The sequence below is a fragment of the Hoplias malabaricus genome, chromosome 5 (genome assembly GCF_029633855.1).
Source record: "Hoplias malabaricus isolate fHopMal1 chromosome 5, fHopMal1.hap1, whole genome shotgun sequence".
Taxonomy (NCBI): domain Eukaryota; kingdom Metazoa; phylum Chordata; class Actinopteri; order Characiformes; family Erythrinidae; genus Hoplias; species Hoplias malabaricus.
This window is the reverse complement of record NC_089804.1, coordinates 9,521,031-9,539,328: the sequence shown is the minus strand read 5'-3', so window position 1 is coordinate 9,539,328 and position 18,298 is coordinate 9,521,031. Positions and strand designations below refer to the sequence as shown.

Sequence of the window (18,298 nt, the reverse complement as noted above, 5' to 3'; positions counted from 1 at the left end):
TCTCTCCGTCTCTGGTTCTGAATTGATTTTATCCAATCCCCTCAGATGTGATGGCAGCCTTTTAGCCAAGAGCTGATGGAACTCAGTATTGTAATGGGAACCCACCTAGCAACACATATACAAATACACTGTATACACACACACACACACACACGCGCGCACACAGAGTTTCTCTTTGGCCGTCACATGTAATGAGTTTGTTACTTTCTTCCCACAAATCCAAAATGTTTGATTTTCAAATTTTTTTTTGGAATAGGAAGAATATATATATTTTGGACCGTCATGAATGACTCCCCACTATGAAGCTGATGGTGTTCTAGCAAAACTAGACATGCATCACAGGCTCATTTTTCCCCCTGTTCTTATCTCCATATACACAAGTGACTCAGCAGCAATTTCCGGCAGCATCCTCATGGTAAAGTGTTTCTATAAAACTAACAGTTCTTCTTTCTCAAACATGGTTGTTAAGTGTCTCACCACTAAACTACACAATCTGATAACCTCTCTCTCTCTCTCACACACACACACACACACACACACACACACACACACAGAGAGAGAGAGAGGCAGGCCAGTGCAGTGAGCTCTGAGCCTCAGCCCTTTCCTGTGGCCTAACAAACAGGGCAGGACCAATTCAGGGAGCGGATGTGCTGTGGGGGGGCCTTTTGCAGTGGGCCATTATGTAAGCACACACAAACTCCCCCACTCTTCAGACAGCCTGACGTAAGCTCACTGCCACTCTGCTACATTTCTCTCCCTAGCGAAGGTCAGAGGTCGCTCCCATTTCCAACTCAGGGGGCATGTATACTTCACTCTGAAAGTATAGAGGTGGAGAGTCTATTCTAAACCAACACTGAAGTAAGGCTTAACAATCTCGGTGAAATATCTAAGTATATAGAAGTGTGTGTGTGTATATATATATATATATTATAAAAATATAGCAGCTGCAGATTAAAAGGCTTGCAATAAATTAAGGTCCAGGGGCTGGATTTCCATAAGTGTCTCCAGAACTTTTTTTCTAAAGTTCTACTTCCTGTGAATCTTCTGAAGAATATTCCTTATTTGTTTCTTAACTTTCTCTTAAGAACAGCTCTAAGATCAATTGAGATTTCTCCAAAAATATGTTCTTGATCATATTTCTAACGGTATGAAAAGCCATTGTGTGCTTTAATAAGACTAAAATGCCTACCCACCTTTGTCTCTTTCCAACTCTACCCCGCAGTCCTATGTTGTGGGGAGAATTTTCACGACTGGATCTAGAGTTTTATTTTTGCTGTTTTTTTTTTAAAAATTGTAAACTGTGAAAGGAATTATGATTAATCTTTTTATTTTAAAATGGTATCATTTATGATCAGCTGTAAAATGCAGCATTGTTACAAATGCCACACGTATAAACAGAATGAACAATATCCCAAAAAAGTAAGAATATAATAATGGAGAACTGCACTTTCAGCCCTGTACTGAGGCAATATGTTGTAACTTTAAATAAAACATGTCTCGAATAAAATGTATTTGTCACAATGAAGAAAAAGTATCAGGGAAAAAATCCTGATAAACTGTGGTTCCTAAAGAACTGCACTACACTGGACATTTTTAGTACCTCCAGAATGGCAGGAAAAGGTGTTTACGTGTTACACTTTGTGGGACAACACATTAAAGCTCATAACTGAGAGGTGTGTACAGTGTAGGTATTGAACCAACACAAGAATGAAATTAGGAACAAATTTTTAAAAATAGCTGGAACTAAAAATATGTTCCCTTCTCCTCACTCTCTCACTCCCCCACCCCCTCTCTTTCTCGCCCTCTCTCTGTCAGTCGTATGCATATGATATTTCTGTCTTATCTGCCACTGTGAGGAAGTATTTCCTCAGCCCATCTCAGCGTGCCACTCCCTTCCCTTCATCCTGCTTACAGAGAGGAAAGACTGGAGAAGAGAGCACAGCAGGAGTCGAGAGAATAGGGAAAAGATGAGAAATGTTGAGAGGAGAGGAGAGAAGGGAAAGGAGCAAAGAAAAGCAGAGAAGTGGATAGAGGAGAACTGAGAGAGCTCTGCTCTACATGGGGACAAGCTGGAAGGGGATGGTGTCAGAACAATGTGTGTGTGTGTGATAAGTGTATTGGTCTGTTTATGTTTAGACGTACTCTCCTTTATTCCAGGTGAACTCCACCTGTGTCCCGGCTCAGCCCACTGACCTGGTGAGTACTGTTTTCTCTCTCTCTCTCTCTCTGGAGTGTATGTTAATTAATGGACTATAATCTCTTCTACATTTTTAAAGGGAGGGTAGGTGAGTTGTCTTGAAAACAATTTACATTTTAAATTTACGTGTCTTTAAACCGTCTTTATATCCAGATTTCAGTCAGTAAAATAAATGCTCTGATGACTTTAGTTAAAGGATACTTTTCTATAAAGGCCACAAATGCTCTTTAATCGTTTCACACAAAGTCTGAAAGATTGGCAGAAAAATGAGATTGCTTGCACTTTTTAAAGAAAAAATAAATAAATAAATAACCACAAGAAAGACGGGTTAAAAAAAAAGGCTTTCCAAAAATGTGGCTGTATAAACCAGAGGACACACCAGTAAAACCAGAGGGTTATTAATAATAATAATAATAATAATAATTCATCTTAATAATAATACTAGTTGTTTTTATGTTAGATTTCAGCATTGCTATTTTGGAACTAGTGATAGCATCTGTTTAGCAAATGAGGAGAGGGTCATAAGACCTGAAGAGATAAAGAGTCCTGAGCCACTGGAGGATTTCACTTTTTAACCCAAGCCTTTCCCCTTCTAACCTCTTTTAGTCTAGCCAAAATAGAGAGACATTTTTGTCTAGTGGCTGTGTTCATCATCTTTATCTGCCCTCTCATCTACAGCAGCGCAGAGGAACCACCTCCTCGAGACATATTCAGCATCTGGTAAAAACTTTGCTAGTTTCTCTGATCTACCTATCTTTTTCTCTATCTCCTCTCTTTTTTCCCCTCCTCTCTCTCTCTCTCTCTCTCTCTCTCTCTCACATACACACTGGGTCTCTACTCTCTCACATTGTACCTGAATTTTTCCTTCACTCCCTTTCGACATGTTTTTATCCTCCTCTCTGACAGTCCTCCTCGCTCATATTTCTCTCATTCTCTTTCTTGACTCTATTTCTCCCTCTCACTCTTGCTCTCATACTTTCACTCTTACTTTACCTTTGATCTCGTTTTCCATCCTTCTTTCACTCTCTGTACTATTCCCACTGGAGGTTAAGTGTCATGAGACTTCTTCTGTTCCACTCTTTAAGAAGCAAATAGATGTTGTTTTGTGTGCCTCGTACAGAAAGTCTGAGCTACTCACACCACACTGAGCTCATTCCGAGTCACAGCCGATAGCATCTGATACACAGATGATCACACAGGACTGCAGCTACCACTGTCTCTACACATTCACATTTATGACAGTCATATATTAGGCAGGAATTTCCCCACAATGTCCCTCCTGATCTAGTTCTTTCATATTGTGCTGGCTAAGTAGAACACTAAAATGACAACTGGAAAGAAACCAGGCTTTTTGCAAATACTCAATCCATTAAAGTAAGACAGGATTGGCAGCGTATTATCAAAACTCTTGCAATGATTTATGCCTTTCAAAGTAAACAAGGAACATTATCTCTCCTGTAGAACAGCTACTGATTAGTTGTAGTTCAGTAGATTAATGTCACATGTGATGATTCAGAAATTGTTGTAGATTAATGTCACATGTGATGATTCAGAAATTGTTTTGAAATTTAAAGTCTGCCAGCGTTTCTCTAAAGTATTGCTAAGCTAGCATTACTGACAGGATCAGCGTGGTCACATTTTAAGATGTTTTGTTTTAATGAGAATTTAACACTGACTCATTCAAGAGAATGCATGACCAATGAATGAATGTATTCTTGTGCTTGGAAATCTCTGTGTGCCAACTGTTCAGGGACTACAAAGGAATTGATTGGTTGCACCTTAGAAAAAAAAAAAGTTAAAATAATTAATCATTGCAGTCCAAATAATGAACCTCCATCTCCAAAGTAGTAACTTTATAGGAGCAGAGAACAAACCTATTATATATGTATATATTTTTTTTCCCCAGTTCCTGCAGCCTTTTGGTGGTCAAATGACTGATTGCTCCTTTAAGTGAGCAATACAAATGTATGTGCAAATATGTAATCTCATAATCTCTGTTCCTCCTCTCTTGAGGGATCAACCAAATCTCTGACGTACACCAAACAGAGAAGCACTCTGCCCAGGTAAATCTCCCTCAGTGATGTTCCTGAGAACTCCGTATGACCCGTGCCTGTGAGATCGTATCTTTACCTCAGCAGTAGACTTTCATGCTGGAGCCTTCTTCCAATTACTTTTTACAACTATCCTGGATTAATGACCAAATCCTGGCATATTTCTATTTGATCATAAATTTGGGGAGTTTATCTGTGGGCTAAAATGAAGGCTTGTCGGGCTAATCTCTGTTAGCTTCAAGTGGGATTAGTGCACAGATAAAACAGTGTCATCACTCAACTGTTTGTCAGAGCACTCATTTCTGCTGGAACGCTCTAAGAGCTCGGCTGGTTTCTATCAAAACCTGCTGAAATCTAAATGAGCTGGAGTGCATTTTCAGCTATGATTTACAAACAGAATATATTATAAATACATGAGGTATTCACTATTCTGTGCATATTAATCATTCATTCTTTCTCTCACACACTCACTCTCTCTCTCTCTTTCCCTTTCTCTCTCTCTCTCTCTCTCTCTCTCTCTCTCTCTCTCTCTCCCCCTCCCTCTCCCCCCTCTCCATCAGGAGTTTCAGTGTTGACCGGGTGATGGACAGAGTAATGGAGCGGCAATATGATTTTGACCTTACCTACATTACTGAGCGAATCATCTCCGTCTTCTTCCCCCCTCTGCTGGAGGAGCAGCGCTATCGCCTTAACCTCAAAGAGGTCGCCTCCATGCTCAAGTCCAAGCACCAGGACAAGTTTCTGGTTAGTAGCACTGCTTTCAGAATTCACGATTTGCAGAGGCTCCTGCACATTTCTGTCTCTGTTACTTCTCACATTAGTTCTTTTCAAAATATTTTCAGAAACATATTTTAGGTACAAAACATAGGTCATGTTACCATCTTCCATATCATCTACCAATTAGTTGCAGTTTGTTGGTTTGTGGTTACCACCTGCATACAACTGCAAATTTGTCAATAATCAAAACACAAATAATATCCACCACCCAAAACCAGAGAGAGAGAGGCAGGCCAGTGCAGTGAGCTCTGAGCCTCTACCACGTCAGTGTCACTGCAGCTCTGATAATGATCCACCACCCAAATCATGCCTGCTTTGTATAGTCCTGACTGAGGCAAACAGAGTATGCAGATGAACATATAGACTGCAGTCTGTAATTGTAGAACTGCAAAGTTCTTCTGTCTGGTCAGTGACAGATGATGAGAGAATGGACAGTGAATACAGAAACGAGGTGGTCATAATGTTACGACTGATCGGTGTAAGTAGTCGTTATACACTGATGAAAGTGCACCTGTTTGCAGTTTATGTTGAACTGATTAATGTGTATGAGTATTTCATGCAACGTTTTTCTTATTTCCTATACCCCTTGTATAGCACTTTCTGTGTGACAATCCCTGAAGCCATTCTGTCCGACAAGTTCTATTAAAGAAATGAAGAATTTACTCACAGATGTCTCTGTTAGCTTTTTAGACCACTATTTTCACATTTGTTTTATTATCTACAGTTGTTTAATCTGTCTGAGAGGAGGCATGACATCACACGACTTAACCCCAAGGTAGGCTGTTTCTGGTTTATGAAATATTAGACTTATTATGATAAAATAAACTTGCATTCAAAAGAATAATAAAAATCTCAGTTACACTTACAATTTGTTTGTTTCTTCTCCTTTTGACTCTCTCTCTCTCTCTCTTTCCCTCTTAGGTCCATGACTTCGGCTGGCCAGACCTTCACGCACCCCCACTGGACAAGATCTGTGCCATGTGTAAAGCCATGGAGACCTGGATAAACTCTGACCCTCAACATGTGGTGGTCCTCCACTGCAAGGTAAGAGCCTATGGATGGGTCTATAGGGGTCACTGAAGGTCACATGTCATCAACTACCAAAGACAGGAAGCAGACGTCCTCCCTGTATGTCAACTGTTGTCATTATACACTGGAATCCTGCTAAGATAAAGATGGAAAAAGAAGTAGTACTATCAGTAATTAAACCGAATTCTTTTTCTTGGCCAAATGCATGTAAAATTCTTATGACTTTTTGAAGGGCAATAAAGGAAAGACGGGAGTCATCATCGCAGCCTACATGCACTACAGCAAGATATCAGCCGGGTGAGAATCAATTAAGTTTGGTTTAATTCTGCTTTCTTTTTGTGATGACAGATCATGGTATAACATTGTGGAAATATTAAAGAAAAATAAAACTGGACATTTTAAAGTATACACAAGAAAGGATAAAAAAGACAATGGAATATCTGTATATAATAAAGTATATGATATATTACAGTAACACTGTATGTACAGTTTCACTGTATTATTTTTTTACTTAATGATAATGACTTGTGATTGACTTGTGATTGATATACAGGGCAGATCAGGCCCTCAGCACCCTGGCTATGAGGAAGTTCTGTGAGGATAAAGTGTCGTCATCTTTACAGCCTTCACAGAACAGGTAGGTTGTTTAGGGCTGGGGCGATAACATCAGTGAAATCAATTGGTAGAAATTTTCTTTTATGATTTTTTTTTCTTTTTCTCTTATGAACTTATTTCTCTTACTGTCTGTAGGTTTATTTCATACATCAAAACTCTTTAAGCCATTAAGGCTTTGTTGCCCTCTCTAGTTACATGTTTTAACATCTGAATATATATTAATGACTTGGGCTGAGTATGTGATTCCAGACTAGTCTTTTTTTTCTTATCTATTTCTGTCCCTCTCTTTTTGCAGATATATATATTACTTTGGTGGGCTTCTGTCAGGGGCCATAAAGATGAACAGTAGTCCTCTCTTCCTGCACCAGGTCCTTATTCCTACCATTCCCAAGTTTCAAGTTGATGGAGGTGAGCGAAGTGGATGATGAATACTCCCTGACCTCTGTGTATCTGTACCCTTTGTAACATTCACTGATATAAACATTTCAGTCTTGGTTTGTTAAATATGATTGTGGGTAAGAATTAACTCCAATTTCACAGTGACTGAGATACTGCAAAAAAGAAAAACAGACTTACAGGAACTCATAAACGGAGCATGTTTGTTTTTAATCTGTTGCAGCAGAAGACAGAGGTTTAGTAGGAGGTGGCACATTCCTCCTCTGTCGCTCACACTGTTGCACATCTTTCAGTATTTTTTCCTCTCTGTCTTGCAGGCTATTTCCCATTCTTGAAGATCTATCAGTCCATGCAGCTGGTCTATACTTCGGGCATATAGTGAGTTGAAATGACTTCAGAAGCTACATTTTATGTGCAAAAGTATTCTGACACTTCTACTAATTAGTGAATTTAACTACATTATTGTACACCCATTGCTGATACACACATCATAAAAGGTTTTGCCAAATCACACGTTTTGTTGCATTATCACTAGACACAAACAAATCTGAAACTGGACCAGACTGGTTTGTAATTACATGCCTATACATGGCGCATACAAATAGCTCTGGATGAATTTGGTATTGGAAAAATAGAACTAAAAGCAAATATTTCTGAAAATATCCAAAGGCCTCTGCTCATTCTAAATTGCTTCAGATTGTGAATTTGTTTTCAGAACATGAAGTCCCTCTGAAAGCTCTGTAGTGTATGCCAGGTTAAATACTTTGCTGGATGAAAGCAGTCAAGTCACCAGAGTAACAATACAACATCTAGAATAAAGTCTCCCCAAAGAGCAGAGTCTGTTACTGCAGTAAAGTGAATACAAACTCTTATTAGGATTTCATATAATATTTAAAATAACAATTGGTGAGCTGGTGTCTTTCATAACTTTGGACATTTAGTGTTAAGTAACTCTAGAATGTGCAGCAACTGAATTGTGTGCGTGTTTTGTAGTGATTTACAGGGATCGACAGGCAGGAAGTTGTGTGTAACCATTGAACCTGCGCTACTGCTGAAAGGTGACATCATGGTGCGTAATGCTGTCTTTCAAACTTCATTACTTACAAACACTGAACTACACAGTGGACATTGTTAAAAAATAGAAATATAAAAATCCCTAGAAGTCAAGTCACTTCCACATTTTAATTCAGTTAATACCCGAAACTACTCTCAACCTGCACAAGCATATGTTCATCTTCTTTATGATCACAGAGTGTTGGTGTGAATCAGGACCTAGTGTAGCTGTGAACTACAATAATGAACAGAGCTTCACTGTGTATAAACTGCAGCCCTGATGTTTCAAACGTGTTGTGCTTAATTCCCACTCCCCAAAATAAGACTGCTTTTCATATTAGTCTCATTTGGACTTATAGACTCTACTTTATGTAGAAAGAATTTCAACTTAAAATACATCCTACTGTTTCTGTTTTAATATAATTTTCTTTCTTTCTTTGATATAAGAAGCTCACTTGGTTTATACAGTTACATTTTAAAACAAAACAAGTAAAGATTTAAATGAGTTTTTATTGGTTCTGTGGTGATTATATTAACTCTATCTCTCTCTGTGTAGGTGAAATGTTATCACAGAAGAGTACAAGCTGCTGATAGGGACACAGTTTTTCGAGTGCAGTTCCACACCTGCACCATCCATGGAGCACAGCTCTGGTTTGGGAAAGGAGAGCTGGACGAGGCTTGTTTAGGTACATGGCATCATAACAGACTAGCTACCCATTCACTCTGAGCTTTTGCAATCACAGTATAAGAAATACCCCCCACACACTTTTTGCTGTGACATTTCCAAACATGCATTGGCATACATTCATACACATTTACCAGATTAAACTTCTAGACTTTAAAGGGCTTTTTCATAGCACAGTCATCTAGCATTGCACAGCACAATCAGTATTACACAAACCTCTAGACATTTTTATTTAAAAGGTTGCTTCTAACGGACAGAAATGCGTTTGTTTATCTATAAAGCCTGCACCTTGTCATTCTGTACCTTCTGACAGAGGGTAGTGGGTTGGTATTTGGGATAGAGGAGATAGGATGTATCAACTGCTTTTTCTCTGTTCCTCTGAGCACAGGCTGTTTTGTAGAGGTGCTGGAGGAACTCTGTTTTACTTACATTTACAGTGAGGCTATTTGCACCGCACCACTGATCACGGTCAGCTACGTCAGAATAAGTATTGAATGTACAATTGAATGAACAGAATCTTTGTATAATAAACTTATCTGTACCGTGAGGAAATTTCAGCACTGTTTTTTGCCTGGGTGGCTGCTCACACTCTCATGTATGTACAAAAATTAAAAGAACAGGTACCAATTATGCCACCTGTTAAACTGCAACAACCCATGAGTATAACGTAGAATTTGGAACCTTGCATTTTGGAAACCCTGTCACAAACGTTTGGTTGTGCTCAAAACAGGTCCCAGTTGATATTCGTTTTAACTGCGTCATTCTTTGTAATTTTTATAATGTCATTCCATAATTAACTGGGGCCTCCTTAAGTTAAGCCCAGGCCTTCTCCCACTGGATAACACCTGCCTAACTCAGCTGGATACGTGAGATGACTTGAACTTTATGGATTCTCTGTAGGCTTTTCATCATCTGCCTGTAAAACTCTGGGAAAATTCCTCAGATATTATCAATCCTGTAAAGCAAGACCATTGCTTGATTGTTTATATTGTAATGTCTAAACTGACTAGCCATTGCGTCTCTTGACACTTACCTAATTGTGTCTAATTTTTGTATATAGATGACAGATTTCCTCCTGATGCCACTGTGGAGTTTGTCTTCTCCTCTGGACCAGAGAAAATTAAAGGTTATTGATAATCCTTTTAAAAATTTTGTACATTAAAATGCAAAGTCTGTTTTTAGGTTTATATAAATTATACATAATTACAAGTAGTTTATTAAAGACCAGCAATTTGGGGGCTTTGATTAGTTAGTTCTGTGTAACCGCACCGTACTAACACTTACTAGTGTTGAAAGTAATTGCATGTGTGTGGCTTAGGTCGAGAATACCAGCGGAATGATCCAGCAGTCACAGTCGACTACAACACTGCGGATCCAGTAGTGCGTTGGGACTCTTATGAGAACTTTAACCAGAGACATCAAGACAGTTTAGAAGGTATGTCACATTTTACTTTAACCTTTTTGCAAACCTTTTAAATTTTTATCACAATCATTCAAGTACACGGACCTAAGAAAAAGTTTTACACTAAAATATCTCACTCTCATAACTACAGAAGTTCACAGATTTGACTATGACAGAAGGGCATTATTCATAAGGCTACACAGCAGTATTTTTTACCAACTGAAATAAACCTATATACACATTTATTAGCCTTGTGCTTGTTGAAACACACATTTATACATAATTCCTATTCTTATATATAATCTTCTTCTTTCTTCTTCTTCTTCTTCAGATATTGCACACACTCGAGGGCCTGTGGATGGCAGCTTGTATGCTCAGGTGAAGAAACGACGTGCCGCAGGCTCCTCTTCTCTTCCTTCCACTAATGGCAGCCCAGGCCGGAGCTCTGAGGAGAGGCCCAGTCAGCTCCTATCTGTCAGCACTGATTCTGGACATGGTTCTGTCCCACCTGAACGTCTGGAGGACCCTCCAAGACCACCACCACCCACTCAGCAAGAACGCGAGGAGCTGGAACGTCTGCTTGGGGGTATAGAGGGCGAGAGGCTCATGAGAGATCGTGAGAGAGAGACGGCCATTTTAGATGACGGAGACTCCTTGCCTCCCGAGAGAACGGGATCCCTGCGTTTAGCTCGTTCTTGTTCGTGTCGAGTGGGCTACAGGTCGCAGCGATGCGCCGAGCCTGGCTGTGATCGTCTTCACAACTTGCCCAATGGATACTGTCTGGATAGAACCTCTGCTGCAACCAATGGACACACAGGGGCATCTTCCCCAATGCCACCTTTGCTAGGGATGTGCCAGCACCACAGTGCCCATTCACATCACGCTCTCCCTCCTCCAGACTTACTGTGGGACCGGCAGCAAGGGTCTCAGCACTACCTGCACCGGACATGCTCCGAGGGTGCTTCCAGGCACCTCTGCCCGTATCCATCCCAGGACCTGGGGCCTCACCCTCATTCTCTTTCTCCTAGTGGTCGGCTGCTATGCAGAGCTGATGAATACATCCCCTATCCCCTGCCCCACCACAGTCACAACCATCCCCACCACCCTAAAGCAGCCAGCTCGTACCACGATGTGATGCTTATGGACAGTCTGCCCCCTGCTGGCTGCCCTTGCCGGGACTGCTGCCTGAGACGTGAGGAATTTCATGCCTTACGCCTAGACAGAGGGGAGAGTCTACATTGGGAGAGGGAAGAGGTTCCCCGGGAGGGCGGGATAAGGCGAACAAGGGAGTCAGACATTCCGAGAGGGGCAGAGCTACATTGGGAGGCAGGGTTAAGGCGTGGTAGAGAAGCGTCTCTTCACTGGGACAGGGACAGAGAAGTGGAGCTTCAGTGGGAGAAAGAGCGAGAGGCGGAATATTGGCATAGAGGAGCTGCAATTTCACCCTATGGACCCCCAGGTCATGACATGCCCCCCTTTGCCTTCGATCCACTGCCATCCGGCCATCCGGCATACCCTGAGCCCTCCAGATCGCACTCGCATGCCCACTTGGATGTAAAGTACAGCAGCAGCTCCAGTGGCTACCAGACACCCCACCAAACATGCCCTTGCTCGCCCTACCAGCCCTCACCATCTGAGAGCCGAGGGTATGCCTCAGGATACCAGTCTGACTCCACCTCTCCACTGCCCTCCAATTATTCATCATGCTACATCCCTGCACACCATGCTGGCACCCTCCCTGATGGTCATACAGAGCCCCATCCACAGCACTATCCCTCTAACACACACCCAGGTCAGATACCACTTCTCTCAAAGTATCATTCTATCTGTTATAAGTAATGGAGTTGTTGCAGTGTGTTGACAAACTGATGTAGATCACATAAAAAGGCCAATATACTTAATTTAACTCTTAGATTTGGCATTAAAGCTACAAGTAGGGGTGGGCGATACAGGCCTTAAATAATATCACAATATTTTAGGGTATTTTGGTGATATGACAAAACACACTATTGCAACAAAATGAATGTTATATTAATATGAATTGTATTAAATTAAATAGATTCTTACATAATACCATAGTTATCTGTGCATAAATGACTCATGTAAAGAACATATGTCGTATTATGGGTATCTGCATGATATCATTAAGTAATCATGATATTAATTTCTTAATCATTTTAAAAATTATGATGATATTATTGCAAACTATGATTTGGCAAAGCCCTAGCTACAAGGCTAATATTGCTAACAATTCTGATGGTTATACCCCTGATATTAATATCATGCATGTGTAAATCATGTCTCTAAAAGACAATAAAGGTAATCCCAAATAAAACGTATAGAGGTTTCCGATGCTCCATGTCAACCCTGTCGCTCCATGTCAACCCTAGCATCAGTAAAAACAGGAATGGAGGTAAATAGCTTCCTTAAGGAATATTTGATTCCAATTAGTCTGTTTTGATTTTAATTGAATGAGAATTTTTTTTTTTACTGAGGTGGTGAAATTTTCAGATTTAGAAAATTTAGTTCAATTGAATTTCATTAATTTATTGTTCACTTATGCATTTGAAACCCTCATCAAATCACATAGATTATGTATCAAACTGCATACATTGAATTTGGCGCACTCATTCTGACATTCTTCAGATTGCCCTGGAGTTCCAAGTGAGAATATGGGTTGGCGGGAAAGTATTACCCATGGTTCCATGAGGCGACTGCACCGAGATGCACATGGTGCATGCTCCACACCTTCCGATATGTCTGGGCCATCAACTCCGGTCCACACAAGCAGCCCATTGCACACACAAGAGAGGTGAGAGAACATTTGGTTTGGGTTGGTTAGTTTATTATTCAGATTGACATTAAGGGAATTGAAATGGAAAAAACGCTACGTCTGTTGTGACTTTTAAGGGCAGCAATCCATCAGGTGACTGATGATTTGTTACTGTGAGTCAAGTGAGCTGTACAGCTGAATCTAATTTGTTGGAATGAGAGTAATGGGTTTTTTTTCTGCATGTAATTAAAAGAAAATCAATACCCATGTGGTTGTAAAAACTTAATCTAACTCTCTACCCTGGTAATGGAGGAACAGTGTCCTGCACATTTTAGTCTATTCGTGAATGACTTCCAGATATTGTAGCTAGCTTAATCTAATTCTCATGACATGTAAATGTTTTGAATCTATTTTAATATTAATATTTATGTCTGCTCACTTTAAATGTGCATTGTTGGTTTAGAGCTGCTTTCTAATCTGAGGACTAACACTAGACAGAACTATGACTCTACGGAAAATATACAATATGTGTTTCTGGGGTTGTTTTAATCAAGAAAGATGATCAGAGAAATGAAGCTCAGTTTGATTTAGACGTAAAACAGTATACAAGCAGATAGATGCTTCAGGGACACCTTGGATAAAATCAAAACTGGATCTGAGTAAACCTTAGACCCCTGCCTTTCACTGTTTTATATTCTTGAGGTAAACCTTTATAGTTATTTATTTGTTTTCTTATTAAACATCACTGTGTTGTGTGACCAGACATGTCAGATCGGCGGATTTTATATTAGATCAATCTAACCAATGTGTTGATTACAGCCCTAATCTGAATGTCCGGGAACAGGAGGCCTGCACTGACAGCACCACCTCTCTTGCCCATGATAGGCCATACCCCGATGCCCAGCAGCCTCACAACTCGGGGCAGGAACCTCATCAAACCGAGAGCACACCCTCGGAGCCAACAGAACCTTGTGGTGCCAGTCCTCAGGCTCAGCCTTCCCCTTCTCGGCAGCTTTCTACACACTCCGCCCCAGTCACTCCTGTAGCCAGCTCCCACCAGCAAGCTCATGCGCCTTCTGCTCATTCTGCTCCGGCCTCTCCAACACAGGGCAGCCAGAAGCAGAGCAGTGGTCTGCCTAATGTTCCTCTAGCTCTCCCATATGAGGAATCAAGACCGACACATTTACAACAAGTACAAACGGAACCACAGACTCTTACTCACCCGAATACACAGCAGTGTGGACCCACAATCTCCCCGGAGTCCGCTACACCTCATTCACAGAGCAATGGAGTGACACATCCTCCTGAACCAGAGATGCCCACTTTACCTTCATCTGGACCTGGTTCTCCTCAGCCTCTGGGCAGCCAGGAGATCCCTGCCTCCCCTGAACCTCCAGTACCTGGTTTTGCCACTCTCAGCAGGAAGCTGATGCTGGGCACAGAACCGTCCCCTTCAGCAGCACATCTACCATCATGTCCAGGCACAGATAACAGTTCTGATGGTCACTCCACACCAACTTTCCCTGTCTCATCTGGCTCCTATTCAGCCAGAGTTTCACCAGGACCAGGTGCCTACTCTCCAAGTTCCACCATTCAGCCTCCTCTACCAGAGAAACGGCGCCAGGGCACAATGCCAGGCTCGCCCAATGGCAGATCTGGCACCCTGAGGGCATCCATGAGTCATTCTCCTTCTGCACAGCATCACGTTACGTTCTCGCCATCAGTAGGAGAAGTGGGAGAGACTGGTGGTCAGAATGAAGAACCTACGGAGAGTGAGGCAGCAAACAGGGTCAGCGTTAAATTTGTTCAGGACAGCTCCCGTTTCTGGTACAAGTCCGGAATATCCAGAGACCAAGGTGAGTGGTGGAGAGTTTCTTTCTGATAAATCTCCAGTAAAAGAAGAGTGTTATGGTTCAATGCAAAAATGAGCTAATGGTATTAGGTGTCATGACATCAAATGAGACACGAGGCAATCAAAGCTTCAACAACTAATGCCGGAGAAAGAATAAAGCTCTGTGAAATGGCAGGGTATTCCTTCACATATCCTCATTTTGCGTGGACTCAGGGTATTGTCACATGGCCAAATCATACCTTTGTTTTTGGAACTGCGTGAATTTTGTTTAGGGTCTGTCCATGAATGCAGAAATTGCAAATACGCAGGACCAAATGTACATTGTATAGTTGAACAAGGCACTAAATCCTGAGATTCATAGCTGCTTCTTTCATGTGAAATGTAAATGCAAACAAAATTATTCAGAAATTCCACTCTGCATCATTTTCCCACCCATGGGGCAACTAAGTGATGTTTCAGCTGTTAAGAGCATCCATCTGAAATATGGATGTTGTGTATTATCCTTTCCTCTCTTCTCCCACTACAGCCATTGCCGCTCTGAAGGAAAAAGAGCCAGGTGCGTTCCTCATCCGGGACAGCAACTCCTTCCAGGGGGCTTACGGCTTGGCCCTCAAAGTGGCCACACCACCCCCCAATGTCAACAACCACAGCAGCAAAGGTACGCCATGTCTGGCTGTGGAGAGCCGGCATTTCCTCTCCTAAACAGCCTCACTCTCTCTCTCTGCCTAGCCACTGTCTGCACAGGAAACCCTTAAAGCTGCACCTGAAGTGCTTTAGCAGAAATAAACCACATTCTGAAGTTCACATCTACTGCTTTAAATACACTGACTGATCGGTGTGAGATTATAAGAAAGTGCTTTGGTTTATACACATCATGTCAAAGGTTTCACGAGATTTTCAGTAGGTTTTATGAAATCAGCATGAATTTTGTCAGATTGCAATAACTTCACCAATAATTCTACAATAATTACATTAGATTTTCAAAAACTCAGATGTCAGCAGTCATCAGAGCTAATCACCATTCGAATAATTAAACTATGAATGTTCAGTACAGGAGGTCCCGAGTTATGATTTTTCGTGGTTACGACACATCTCCCATTTACTGTATAAAGCCTTGTTTCGACTTAAGTGGTTTTGAGTCGTAAACGTCGTAACGCAAACTCCACGTGTTTGGTGTGAGCGGCGGAAGAATACACGGTTACGCGGCTCGGGACCGAGAAGGATAGGTGTTAGGATAGGATAAGTGCTTACAGTATGTTATTTACGTACAGTATGTACGTATGTTCCGACTGACACCGAAAATCAGTTTACGACGTGACGTAGGACCCCCTGTATATGCTTTCAAACCTTGTTAGTTTTGATAACTGACAGCAACAAGTTTAGCATAAAATACTGCATCCCACCATGAGTTTTCTAAAGATGTAAAAATGTTTACTGAGGTGCGATTATTGTGTGGGTTTTTGAGTAATTATAGTATGTATTTGTAGGACGAAAATACTGATTTCTAAACTCAGAAAAATACATGTGGAAAGTTCCACATATGAAGAACCACAGTGAAACATGTATAATTGTTGTATATGAACATTTTCTCTGTCCAAACAAAAGCATAAGCATACAGAATCCATATCTTGCTAAACTACTGCATTCCCTTCAATGAATTTGACTTTCTTAGAAGTGTTGGTAAGATGTAATCTGTGAGGATTTAGGAAATTCATGTTCAGTCACAAAGATGATGAATGGATTTAATCAGTAGAGACATAAACATGCACACAGCCTGAAGGTGAAGTCTGTGCTGAAATGCCAAATCCTCACTTTCAGTGCCAAGACTAATAAAATACCTCTTCATGCATATGGCACCAGCAAGACTAATCAACTCGTTTAATATGCAGAAAGAATTTGCAGTTAAATGCTTGTCAGACACACAATTAACATTGTATAAGGCGGTGAGATGAAAATGTCTTAAATTCAGGTGTCAAAAATCGGGGGAGCTTTTGTTCCCCACACTCTCAGCTTGCCTAGCACCCCCTAGTGGACATTTATTTTTTGACTTGTGCTTGATTGTGTATAACTCTACATTACATAGGAGAAATCCCATCATTTTGACAGATTCAGTTCATCCAACAACTTTTGGAGGTCAAAAACCAACTGACCAAATCAAAGGGCAAGAGTCCATACTAATATTAAATATGACAACAATAAACCCATGCATACGATAAAACAAATACTGTGCTGCTCACATTTGGTACTTTATATGTTTCATCTCCTAATTCATAGAGGGCTATATTCCAATCCTAGTGTTTTCCTGGTGTTTGTGGTGGCTTATAAATTACCAACACCTTGTTTTCATGGATATTTCAAAGTCTCTTGTCCTCTCTGTAGGTGGTGACCCCCTGGAGCAGCTAGTCAGACATTTCCTGATTGAGACCGGACCACGAGGGGTGAAGATTAAAGGCTGCCAAAATGAACCCCACTTTGGTGTGTTATTTATCTTCTTTAAAATATGTCTCTTGCCACAGTCTGAGTTGCCTTTCTCATGCTGTGATCACTCTATTTATTGAATTCAGATAGAATTCATGGCCAGATTAGAGTCAGCACTTTGCTTAGAAATCTAAGCTGAGGGCTCTGCTTGTATGGAGCATGCAAGGAATTCATACGTCATGATCAAAATCAGGCTCCTACAAAATGAAATGTACAGTACAACTGCTGCATATTTGTATATTTGGATCACAGACTCTGATATCAGTTGTTATTGAACAAAGCTAAGTATGGTTTACAGTAAAACTTAATTCTGCATATGTTTGTGTGTTTTTTTTTTTTGGCTTAAAGGGAGTCTCTCAGCGCTGGTCTATCAGCATTCCATCACACCCATCTCCTTACCCTGTGCACTCCGCATCCCAGACAAAGGTAAACACTCCCCATATACATTAAAGCGAAAGTTAGATTAAAAAACTTTACACTGATCAACAGTAACACTATGATCACCTCCTTGTTTCTACACTCACTGTACATTCTGTCAGCACCACTGACCGTACAGAAGCACTCTGTAGTTTTATAATTACAGACTCTAGTCAAATTATTGCTCCATACACTTTATTTTCCGCTTTTACTCTGTTCTTCAATTGTCTGGACCCCCCACAGAACCACCACAGTCCATGTGTGATTTAGGTGGAGAACCACAGTGACACTGATGTGGTGATGCTTTAGTGTGTGTTGTGCTGGTACGAGTGGATCAGACACAGCAGTGCTGCTGGAGTTTTTAAACATTGTTTCCACTCACTGTCCACTCTGTTAGACACTCCTACCTCATTGGTCCACCATGTAGATGTAAAGTCAGGTAAAAATCACTAAAGGTTAATTACACTAATTATTATCTTTCAAATGTTATTCTTAATTTATTACACAGTTTAAAATACCTCACTCTTTGTAAGTGGAAGTTTAGCAAGTTTTCATAAAATTGTCTGAAATGGA

General features: G+C 40.9%; 1 protein-coding gene across 5 annotated transcripts in view; it reads left to right on the top strand.

Annotated features, from left to right (window-relative positions):
* tns2a (tensin 2a) overlaps window positions 1–18,298 on the top strand; it is a 58,622-nt gene that overhangs the window by 33,262 nt on the left and 7,062 nt on the right. For 3 of the 5 annotated variants that reach the window (XM_066671232.1, XM_066671230.1, XM_066671234.1), the window contains exons 4-23: window positions 2,158–2,196; window positions 2,876–2,917; window positions 4,211–4,260; window positions 4,809–4,992; window positions 5,750–5,800; window positions 5,947–6,069; window positions 6,287–6,351; window positions 6,608–6,691; window positions 6,965–7,077; window positions 7,383–7,443; window positions 8,059–8,134; window positions 8,675–8,804; window positions 9,864–9,929; window positions 10,122–10,238; window positions 10,537–11,997; window positions 12,852–13,017; window positions 13,798–14,834; window positions 15,357–15,488; window positions 17,210–17,305; window positions 17,657–17,734. In XM_066671232.1, coding sequence (XP_066527329.1) covers window positions 2,158–2,196; window positions 2,876–2,917; window positions 4,211–4,260; window positions 4,809–4,992; window positions 5,750–5,800; window positions 5,947–6,069; window positions 6,287–6,351; window positions 6,608–6,691; window positions 6,965–7,077; window positions 7,383–7,443; window positions 8,059–8,134; window positions 8,675–8,804; window positions 9,864–9,929; window positions 10,122–10,238; window positions 10,537–11,997; window positions 12,852–13,017; window positions 13,798–14,834; window positions 15,357–15,488; window positions 17,210–17,305; window positions 17,657–17,734 — 4,171 coding nt within the window. The remainder of the gene's footprint in view (window positions 1–2,157; window positions 2,197–2,875; window positions 2,918–4,210; window positions 4,261–4,808; window positions 4,993–5,749; window positions 5,801–5,946; window positions 6,070–6,286; window positions 6,352–6,607; window positions 6,692–6,964; window positions 7,078–7,382; window positions 7,444–8,058; window positions 8,135–8,674; window positions 8,805–9,863; window positions 9,930–10,121; window positions 10,239–10,536; window positions 11,998–12,851; window positions 13,018–13,797; window positions 14,835–15,356; window positions 15,489–17,209; window positions 17,306–17,656; window positions 17,735–18,298) is intronic. The other 2 variants (XM_066671231.1, XM_066671233.1) reach the window with 2 other exon arrangements.